At 35.4% G+C, this 12,077-nt stretch overlaps 1 protein-coding gene across 1 annotated transcript in view; it reads right to left on the bottom strand.

The window, feature by feature from the left end:
- Positions 1-12,077, bottom strand: part of LOC145665865 (uncharacterized) — a 124,911-nt gene that overhangs the window by 42,818 nt on the left and 70,016 nt on the right. Inside the window, exon 9 of the mRNA XM_081732978.1 lies at positions 2,965-3,059. Within this exon, the coding sequence (XP_081589104.1) occupies positions 2,965-3,059 (95 nt within the window). The remainder of the gene's footprint in view (positions 1-2,964; positions 3,060-12,077) is intronic.

Raw genomic sequence — 12,077 nt, 5'->3', positions numbered from 1 at the left:
CTTGTAAGAACGAAGCTAGAATCTGGTTCTGTAATATGGAACAGTGTATCTAAAACTTTGACTAACAGATTGACAGTATTCTTGGCACGGATGCGATGGTAGCGCCACAAGGGATTTTTAGGTCCACTGCCGTTTAGGACCAGTGCCTTTTAGAACTTGTGCCGCGAAATGATTTTTAGGTCTTGTGCCGTTTAGGACTTGTGCCGCGTCACCGAACAGACGCAATTGTTGTTTTGCTTGTATGAAGAAAAAACTGTTTTCATCTATTATTGATCTAAGGGTAAGTATTAGTTTAACAATGATTTTGCTTGAATTAATTCTCGCTGTTGATGAACATAGGGCAGTAGTTGTGTTATTGCAGCACAGCGGACTGTGACAGGATACCTATTTGGAAGTGCTATCCTTGGGTCATCAGAGTACTATTTGACCTTCGAGTGAAGTGAAAAGAACATTTGTTTTCAGTGACTTGAATACAGCGGGCTTTATGCCTAAAAAACAATATTTGCGGGAAGCGCTACTCTTCTGCTTCCATCTTAAGAAATCTGCCATTGAAATTTATCGTTTGCTAGTGGAGGCGTATGGAGAGCATCTCTATCGGAAACAACGTGTAGAGAGTGGTTTTGACGATTCAAATACAATGATTTTGACTTGAGCAACAAAGTGCTTCCTGGTCAGCCGAAAAAGTTTGAAGATGGAGACGTAGAGTCACTACTGGAAGAAAATTAATCTCAGACGCTTAAACAGTTGTCTCAAACTCTAAACGTTGATGAATCAACTGTTAGTAAGCATTTAAAATCCATCGTAATGATCCAGAAAGTGAGAAACTGGGTGCCACATGAATTGACGGAAAAGAGATATTGCGAAGCGTTTAACCATTATTGTGAAGTGCTGCTTCAAAGACAAACGAAAGTCGTTTTTGCATCGCATTGTAACCGGCGATGAAAAATGGATTCATTACGACAATCCTAAGCGCAGAAAGTCATGGGTGAGGCCCGGAGAACCATCAGCATCAATGCCAAAAACGGACATTCACGGAAAAAATTTATGCTGTGTATTTGGTGGTATCAAGTCGGTGTGGTTTATTATGAGCTGCTTCCACCGGATCAAACGATGAATGGTGATCGTTACCGAATACAATTACTGTATCTGAATTAAGCACTTCAAGAAAAACGACTGGAGTATGCCCAGAGACATGACAAAGTTATTCTGCTGCGTGACAATGCCATACCACAAGTTGCAAATGTAAAGAAAGAAACCTTAGAGGGATTGCGATGGGATGTCTTACCCCACCCTCCATATTCACCAGACGTCGGCCCTTCCAACTACCATTTGTTCCGATCCATGCAGCATGACCTTTCTGACCAACACTTCAGAACTGCCGAAGATAAACTGTCCAAAACGCGGAATAGATTTGTTACCCGAAAAGTGGGAAAAGGTTGTAGCTGCAGAGGTACAGTACTTCCAGTAGAAGAAATTGTTCTGTTCTTGTGGAATGATAATTTATCATTGGTTTCAAAACAGCGGGAATTAATTCAAGCACCCAATAGAACTTGATGACTATATAATATTTTTATTATCAAGTGTGATGCTTCTTAATAATTTTTCTATTATTTCGTAGTGTTTGTGTTTTGTTGTTCAGAGCGAAAAAGAAAATGTTCAGTATGGCGTGCAATCAGGCAAAGTGGTCAGAAGCAGAAACGGATAAAGTGCCCATCTCACTGTTCCTGTGATCACTTTGCCCGACGCTTCCAATTGATCCAAATATTGCTAAATTATGTCATAAATTAGACTTAATATTTTAATATTGAAACAGCGTTTCACTTATTATATACTTGCAATGCTAGGTACGCTCATATAGACTTAGGTCTATATCGGTATTCTTGATCGAAATAATATAGAAATTATTAAGCCATTTTGTTCTGTTAACAAATAAATGCATTTGGCTATTTTGAAAGGTGGGGATTTTGGTAGCTTCTATTTGTATTCAGTATTAGCCAGTTGCGTATTTACGATTTTGTTTCGGGGGGGTTGCTAACTTTCGGAGGGGGCTTTGCCTGAAAATGTGAAAATTCAGCAAGATATTTCATATACTTTACTATGGTAAGTAACATTTCGGGGGGGGGCTTAAGCCCGGAAGCCTCCTCCTAAATACGCCACTGGTAGTAGCTAACTTTCTTATGACTACAGGCAATTACTATAATAACAATTTCTGAAAGTCTTTCAGATTAGGTGGGCTCTAAATAGATGACTATTGGATGTAAAGATGCACTTTAAACCCCTAATTAACAAGTCAATTGTAGTCCATAAATTCTCCCACCAGATCATGGCACCGCGAACGATATCCCATAAGCACCAGACATTGTGGCGAAGCGTGTCCACTTTGCCCGACTAGATCGGGTCAAGTGGACATTTTATGTGACTTGAAATCATCAATAATTACTCCGTAAAGCTTCTTCAAAACAGGTTCATTTAAATATACCGTAAAACTTAAGGAGGGAAGTACATTATACAACTTTTACTAACTTGCTAGCATGTTTCTATAGGATTGAAAAAATTAGAATTCCGTAGGGTGGCCGCTTTACCCACCTTTTCCCTATGTATGATAATAATGTCAGACTAAATTGAAATTTTTTGGAAAGTACCAATTTGAGTAATGGTAGCCTATTTTCTCTCGCTAGTATTTCTTTCTTTCTTTCTTTTATTTTGTAGCTTTTAGGGTCGGTAAGACTAAAATGTTTTGCTTAGAAACGCTTTACTCTGAAGTAGATACTTATCCCTTACTAAATGTATTATGTGATGACGCCATAATTTAGATTTCTTATCACTGATTTTTTAAATTAAATTTTAAAGAATTGTCGGAAGTTACCAGATTTTCATCTACCTTTAAGAATAACTATCAGAACAATTGATTTTTTTTTTTTTTAAATTTTGAATGTAAATATAAACGAATGTTCTTTATCTTACCTAACATTTCCATATCTCCAAACAAAATGTCACGTCTATACCTCAATTTTGGAAAATAAACCAGCAAATAGGTTACCAACTTCGCCATTGAACTCCTGATAAATAAAATAAAATAATTAATAACTAACAAAGGTTGGTACCGTATATAAGTAATCAATTTGAACAAAAAGAATGTTTTTAACTCTCTCTATTCCTTTCTCAAGAGCCTGATATACTAAAAATAATAAAGAAAAATACCATTTTTCTTTTGCTTGTTTTTCATAAGTGAAAGGAGATAACGAAATGCAACTTACCATAATCATAGATAATGTTATTCTACAACAGGAAATATGAACCTGAAGAATTTTCTGTGTTGCCATCCATAGAAATTACAGTGCTGCCATAATAATATTTCCCCCAAAATCTAAGTTAATGCAGCGACTAGAGGAACGAAATCAACTGCTTTTGATTACGTATCATGATGTCTTGGAATCCTACGAACTAGTTTTTAAATAATAGTTATATTTAAGTTTGTAATAAACAAAATAGTTTTAACGTACAGTTATTAAAATTAAATAATAATGTTATTTAAAAAGTAGTTCACAGCAGGCCCGTGCTGGGATACTAAAGAGGGCGGTGCACAAGTCTACCAAAAGGGCGCCCATACAAACGTGAATACGTATTACATATATATATAGGGCGACTGCTAATTCGATGCATTCCTTGCAAGGGGATATTCTACAAGTACTTTGGAACATTTTCACCTATATGAACCGGGGTTCGCAAATCAATAGTTTCTGAGTAATTTGCATATGTGTGATTTCTTTGAAATTTGCCGGCTAAATAGAGGTGCTCGAGAAAGTTTCACATTGACCCACTTCCACATTCCGTAGAACGATGAAATTTTACGTGTGTAATCCTACGTATCTTTGTAGGTGATGTGATAATGTACAGCTCATTACTCTGTACCGTTGCTGTGTTATAGATCCGAACGTGAAGTAAGGTGTAGTGGTCCAAAATCCATTCCTGCACCTCAGAAAGTAGCATGGCAACATCGCAGAAGTACTTGCAACTAGGCAGTGACTGCATGGTTTGGAAGAGGTGGAATGAAGATGGTGTTCGGTAAAGAGAAAACGCGAAGAATGATGGATTTCATACCCAGGGTTGTGCATTTGTGTGGCCAAGATTCGAGCTGTGAATGGATGCGTTGTTTTCCAGGAGGCCGACACCTTTTGTGAACATGTTTCTATCTTTCACAAGCTTTTGTTAGTGCTACAGTGTTAAATGTGATATTTTCTTATGACTTTCCAAGGTTTACATTTTTACCTTTGTAGAAAACTTATAACATTAGGTTATCATTGTAGCAATTGGTACGACAATGGTCGTCATTTTGTTTTGAGTTATTAAAGCAATGTATTCTATTGCTAATTCTTTCTTTCTTTATGTACAGAGTATTCAATATACAACGCAACCCAGAGTTTGGGGTAGTAGAACTTTCGAACCTGAAGTGATACACAAATAATGGTTATACCAAAATGAAGCTTTGTTTATGCATATATTTTTGAACTAGGAAACAACGATTGAAGTACACTAGGAATCACACAGTGTTGCCAGACGTAACCGAAGGTGTATTTTTTTTTTTTTTTTTTTTGCAAAACCTGTAAATTGACTCATAACTTATACGTATGGATATTCTGTCGTTAATTTTCAATTTGTTTCGTTGGAGTAGCTTGGAAATTATGGATCAGAAAAAAGATTAACACTCTGAATTGTCAACATTGCTGATGCTTCAGTGCATCGAAAGATGTATTACGGATCTATCTACGTTATGCATTTCCTGAAAATAATTAAAAAGAAACTTTGAAATTATCATGATAACACTTTTACTTACGTGCACCCGGCAACACTGCTCTTTATTTCTATGGGGCTACTTAAAGGAAGGGGTATACAAGAACAATTCTCGAACTATTCAAGACCTGGAAACGAACATTCGCAGTGCCATTGAGAACATTAACACTTCTAATCTTTGCAAAGTTGCTGCCAATCTGGTGAAACGTTTGAGCCAGTGTTTGAATCAAAACAGGGAACACTTCTAGCATCTGCTGTAGAGCTGGTAATTCATTTCTGATAGTAGCCGTGTTGCCGGGTGCATTTAAGTAAAAGTTTTATCGTGATAATTTCAAAGTTTGTTTTTCATTGTTTTCAGGAATTGCATAATGTAGACATATCCTTAACACACCTTTTGATGCACTGAAACATCAGCAGGGTTGCCAATTCAGAGTATTAATTTATGAAAACTACAATTTGGCTACTTCCCCCTTACAGAGGCCTCATCCGATTAGTTGTCGGTGGAAATGAAAAATTCTTTTTTCTGATCCATAGTTTCCAAGCTACTCCGACTAACCAAACTCAAAACTAACGACAGAACATCCATACGTATAAGTTACGAGTCAATTTACAGGTTTTGCAAAAAAACATGATTTATCTTCGGTTACATCTTGCAACACTGTGAGGTTCCTAGTGTACTTCAATCGTTGCTTCCTAGTTTAAAAATATACGCATGAACAAAGCTTCATTTTGGTATAATCATTATTTGTGTATCACTTCAGGTTCAAAAGTTCTACTATCCCAAACTCCGGGTTGCATTGTATATTGGACACCCTGTATTTATGCAAAGGAACGACTCAAGGAAAGGTTCGGACTTCCAACTCCAGGGTCAGATCGGTCTATTGGGCGAGTCTAGGGTTTGGGAAGAAACTGGCTCTGACTTTCTAGAAGATACCATCCCTGTCTTCGCCTACTGGGAGTGAAGAAAACCAGGGAAGACCTAGCCAAACCAATAAAAGCGTGCCGTCGTATCACCACCAAGGGAAGTCCGTGTTCAACTCTGAGCGAGCAAAGTGATGGTCATTTTATTTGGGATCAGCATGGAATATTACTACTTCCTTTCCCCCCACTTCGTAAAAAAAAAAAAAAAAATACAATAGGAAAAGATAGGCACGGGGAACGGCGTGACATCATCCGTCCCCATACCTTTTCAGATCCACTTTTACCCCTGATTAACAAATTTGTTTAGTAACATAAACAGCTAAACTGTGAAAACGTCTTTATTAGAGAAACACTTTTTAGTTCTTGTAATAAACTCTTTGTCATACAAAATGAAGATAAATATGTAAACTAATATATCTATAAATTAATATAGCTATATTTTGAAAATACAATAGGCACTGAATATTCGAACACTACTCTAAAACACACAGGAACAAATTTGTAAATAAAGAGCTTTTAAAAAACATTAATTGTTTAAACTGCATTATATCAATTACGCTTAGCTTCTGAAAGTTTTTTTTTTTTTTTTTTGGCAATAAATGAATAGTAGCACGAATAACTTGTATATTGTCTTACCAAATAGACCTACATGTTAATTGCTTTATTGGTTTTATACATATTTTTTTGAAAAGTGATTGCACTCTTTACCTGTTCTCTGCCAATAGGAACTTTATGAGTGTATAATACAAAGGATATAGAGAATTTTTTTTCAAAAATAATATTTATAATATGATATATAAATTATTTATAATGATTTTTATAAGGGCGCACTGTACCCTTCACGGGTTCTTTACCAACTGTAACAGAATGTATTCATTGTACCGAACTGTGCCATACAGAAGAATAAATAAAACTATTTATCTTGGATGGGTTTTTGGAAAGGCGCCTTACGTAAAGGGCGCACTGTATCCTTCACGGGTCCTTTACCAACAGTAACAGTATGTATTCATTGTACTTAACTGTGCCACACAGAAGAATAAAGAAAACCGTTTATCTTTCATGTGGTTTCACAAGGGCGCCTTATGTAGAAAGTTCACTAAAAAAAAAAAACTTGTACCTTTATTTATAATGTGATGTTTCGGAGGGCGCACCGGGACATGTCCCGGTGTCCCGGTGGGTCAGCACGGGCCTGGTTCACAGGATTCTAAAACAACATGATACGTAATCAAATGCAGTTGAATTCGTTTCTCCAGTATACAGTATGCCTTAACAGGTTGACTGCCATGAGCATATGTAGTGCTCACGTTATTTCTCTATGGGGTCATGAGCACCATATATGATGCTCATGTTTGGTATCACAAATTACTAACCTGTCCAGGTTCTTGAGCATCATATATGATGCTCATTGTCACAAATTACTGTGAGAGACAATAATCATCACATATGGTGCTCGGCTCCCATTGGTACATTTTCGGGAGAAAAAATATCGCGACAAAAATGTGATATAACTATCCATAATCGAGCCAAAGGTAAGAAGAAATTTATGGCCTCTTGGGACCAGTACCCTCAAATCACCTTGGCAGTCAAGGGAAAAATGTTATTCTGGCAACACTGTAATTTTTGTGAATGGAAACACACTGTGAATGGCGAAGACGTGTAATGTACCATTACAGTTGAAAGTAATGGCAATTTTTTTTACGCACCCTGTACCTAGTAATTTTTTTTAATTCAATTTCGGTTTAGTTACACAATTTATTTACTCTCTTTACTTCGAATTAAATATAATGAATCCAAAGGTTTCATTAGTAACCATATTCCCACTGAATAATATATTTTATTTATATTTTGATTAAGTGTAAATCCCATTTTCGGATATATAAGTCGAATAGTTACAAGGTTTACCATTCTGACGTCATACCGAAACATAGTTCTGTCATTGGATATAAATTTTCTTAATTTCAGACCAATGTAGATTTTGGCCAGGTACCTAATCTTTCCCTCACCCCCTCTCACTAGTCCATAGTCGCTTTCAGATCCGGTTATATCTGGATTTGCCAAATTTCTATTTGCTTTGTAATTTCCGCGGCTAAAGTTTTCGTTCTGATTGGAGGAATTCTCCTACCTCTGGCTTTTTCGGCGCAATATTATCAGAACAATCGAAGACACCTTACAAGGAGCAGCTTGTGAATTTTGTGCTACATATTTTTCGGGAAGAATTCCAATTTCCAAGGACAACTAAGGTAACATATAATGTAATTCAATAGTTAAAGATTTACAACGGAATAGGAGCCCGGAAAATCCACAAATTTTGGTAAAGAAGCTGCAATTCAGTGAAATAACAAATTCCAGTTCTGTTTACTAGGAAGCCATGTTTGCTGCCTATCGAGAATAGACAACAGTGAAAGAGTGACTTTACTTTTTTTTTATTTCAAACTCAAGTAGGGATTAGGGAAATTACGACCTGTTAGTGCATGTTGTTCGTGTATTAAGTAGAAGTGACTTTTTATTATTTATTCAGTAATCGCATGTACGTAGGTTTGATGGTTGTAAAGTGAATAATCATAATGGCAGCTTAAGTTAGCTTAAAAGGGCTCCTATCCCCTTTTCCAAATTGAACCAGTTCTAGCGGGGGAATGGGTTAGTTATTGTTCGTTTTAGGGCCTTTTCCCCTTTCAGGGGAAGGGTCCCTCCATAAACCTCGTTAAGGTGCCCCCAGGGCATCAATTTTTGGCAATCATTATGTAAACAATTGGTCAGGTCAATTAGACCTAGTGTTACCTTTCTCATTTGTGACCCCCTTTAAATTAAATAGAGCCGACTGTATATATCGACGAGGGAGTAATGTATTTTAAATCTAATGTGTTAGGTTATTTTCGTCAACATGCATGTAACTAAATGGTGCATGTTTAGTTTAGTTAGTTGTCTTTATGTATAGTACTAACAGTGGTGTATGTAGTTAGTAGTTTTGTGTGAGTGTGTGAATTTTCGATTTGAACAGTGTATAAATATGCTTTAATTTAGTACCATTTTTCTAACATAAATAAACCAGAGTAAATATTAAATTTCTGATTAATGAGTACAAGTATACATTTCAGTACACGGTAAATTATGCCTCCACTACAGCGCCATAGCGTCAGTTTTCGGTAGTCAATTGTTTGTTGACAGTACGACATCGCATGACTTAGTGATTTAGATTGTTTGATTTTGGACAGTTATTCTCAAATTACTTCCCGTGGACATGGTTTTCGGTTCGGATGAGTATACCTTCGTATAAAATAGCATGAGATCTTACTGTACTGAAAATTTCAGCTTGCTAGGTCCAGTAGTTAATGAATAATCCGCTGAAATAAAGAACACCTATTTCCTTAATAGAAGTAAAGCCCATATGCTGTTACTGTTTGTTTGAAAATGTAGTATTAAATTCTCTTTTCCCGTGGCTGTAGAAAATTCCATTGTTGCTTCAGTTTTATCAACAAATCAGAAATAGATTAACCATTGACAATTTAACTTTCCGTAAATACATGTATGATTTTTTTTTTAAACCTGCAAGGTAAATACAATTTGGGTGCTTCGAAATAAAGAGTACGTGGTTCGATGAATGTGATCGTGTGGTGGTTTGAGCGTGATAGATTGTGATAGTTATATATATATATATATTTATTACTGCGTAATGTAAATATGTGTATGGCCTGCGTGTAAAATGTACGAAATAGGGTGTTTATAAAATATTACTTCGTGCGAAAATTAGTAGATAATGAATGAATGTAATGATATGTTAATAATATGATATATAATACGAATGAGATGATGACCCCTATATTTAAATGGATAGGCCTAGTGAATTTTATATAGTGAAAATATGAATATGTTTACGAAGAAAGAAAGAAAAAAAAATCTCTCGCGTTTTGACTTCCACACCAGTGCATTCATCCAACCGAGTTTGCTACTTGGATAGTAAATTATAGTTGGGAATTGTGTGTTACTTTGCATTTATGTACCTCCTAACAACAGCCCCAGATCTTAAGCCTTTCAATAGATAGAGTAGTATCATGTGGGAATTACTTCTAAAGGATGACAGAAATGATAATTAAGAAAACCAACTGCTATATCCTGTGATCATCGAAAAGTACAGGTTTCGGTCATTTGTACCTTTAGCATTCATAGCCTCTCCGAGATTTTTTTTTTTCGTTGCTTACCTTATTTATTTATTGTGCAGTGTTCATATAACTCAGTTCGGACTATCCGATTAAACTAACTGCTACTAAATTAATATTTATGTTATCGCGTACCCGGATGTCGACCCCTAGTCCCTTTAAGTATTTTCATTTCTTTTCTTAGTTTAATTAGATGAGGGAAATTAACGACATCCCAGACTGTGGCGTGTCTGCGCAGGGTAGCTATCGGTGATGTTTTGGTTATTGAAATCACCGATCCAAAATTCAGTTTATTTAATTTTTTTTTATTTTGGCAAATTCTCATTAGGGATATCTTAGCTATTACTCTAATTTCATTACTATTCTGGAATCTTCTAGTTTCCAAGTGGTCGGATGATTTTTTTTTTCTCTTTTGAAATTCTAAATTAACGCCGTCTCTAACCTTCCGGACGATTTCCGGGACCCTGTTGGTTTGGGCCGGATACGGTTACTAGATAATAATTTTACAAGCAATAACTTGTGAAGTTATTATTTACAAGACACAGACTTGCTCCTTGGCAGCAGGGCGCTCCTTGAGTCTACGTATTTGAGTAGACCACCCTTTTGGCATTTTAATAATATTTTGGCTAAGGATTTGTTGAGAGTGAAATTCGACTTCTGTCTTTGTAGCGTTAGTTATTTCTCACTTAAGTCTTTGGCGCCCCTATTCTTCGTCTTCTTTCTTTTCTATCTCTCTCTGTGTCTTCATTACTTAGAGATTTTTTTTTTTAATTTTTCAACCTTGCCCCCCCCCCGGTTTCTGAAACTCATAAAACATACAATATTCATTTCACTTATTTCGATCGTATGTACTAACTGAGACATCGAGGGATGCAATTCGTGGAGGTATTGCAGCACAACTCAGGACCATTTTCGCGATATTCAATCCACCACGGGGGAAATTGACGAGAAGGTACACTATGCTTTCAGATTCCTAGAAACCTTTGTTATTCATTGATCATACAACTTATATCAATTGATTACTGATTTCTGGTTTTTATTTCTATTGATTGGTCATATAGTGTGTATGTATTAATAGTTTGGGCCCACTAGTTTCGAATAACATTGATTTTTTTTGTATATACATCTATATATGTACTTACATAGTTTTAAAAGTTACGTGCCTGCTCTATTTGTTGCATTTTCCACCTCTTATGTCAACTCATTAAATAACACCAGCTATTTTTTTTTGTATATATACGCGGATCTTTAGTAAATTGAAAATGATTATTGATTATCGGGTTTATTCATATGAAATACAATGTTGCAACCTTATGAAGGAAAAAAGTGAATTTTGATAGTCAGGGTTTTTTGTTTTGTCTTTGAGCCAAATAAATATAAATATTTATAAAATATGAATACTTGTCGAATATGAACGGTGATGTAGAATTTAAACGTCGATGAAATATTAAGATAGATATTAAAGTGAAATTTATTGTATTGATTAATATGAATACATATATATATATATATATATATATATATATATACGAGTATGTATGTAATGGGCTCGATATTTACCCTGGTCTTGTTAGGTTGCCATAGATTTTTGACACCCGGTATTAACTAACTATTTGTGATATATAGTATTCCCGCGTAAATTGTCATAAATTACTTTTTGTTGAGTTGTTATTAATTTTTGTAACTATTAAAGTGGAATATAATGTTAACTACTGCATGTGAATAAAACAAGTAGCGGGTCGTAAGATAAATAAGAATAACCCTAATCCTTACCCAAATTTACTTTGCGAGTGAAATTAGCAACCTACGAAACAGTGCGCCCCTCCAACGAATCTTTCCATCAGTAAACCATGAAACAAATCCTTCCCCTACGATCGGAAACCAAACTATTCAATATTTAGAATCTTTTGACTACAAGATCTATACTAGGAAAAAAATTAGTGATCTTAAATTCAACGAACTGAAATCTGTTTAATAAGTTAATGTGAATACCGGAATATGGAAATATGTTCCCAATATCTGTGACTGGATTTGATAATTTTTCTTTAATATTAACAAACTTTGAAATTTTAGATCAAGTGCGTCGAGTGACAAAATGAAAAATATAAACGTATATGTGATATGAAGCAATTAGTTGTCTATAGTTAAAACAAAACCAATTGAATACTCTCATGGACACAAACCACAGTGCCTAAAGAGAGTTAAAAGAAA

The sequence above is a fragment of the Thermobia domestica genome, chromosome 12, assembly GCF_964235325.1.
Source record: "Thermobia domestica chromosome 12, izTheDome1.hap1.1, whole genome shotgun sequence".
In the NCBI taxonomy this organism is placed as follows: domain Eukaryota; kingdom Metazoa; phylum Arthropoda; class Insecta; order Zygentoma; family Lepismatidae; genus Thermobia; species Thermobia domestica.
This window is presented reverse-complemented; position numbering and strand designations above follow the sequence as displayed.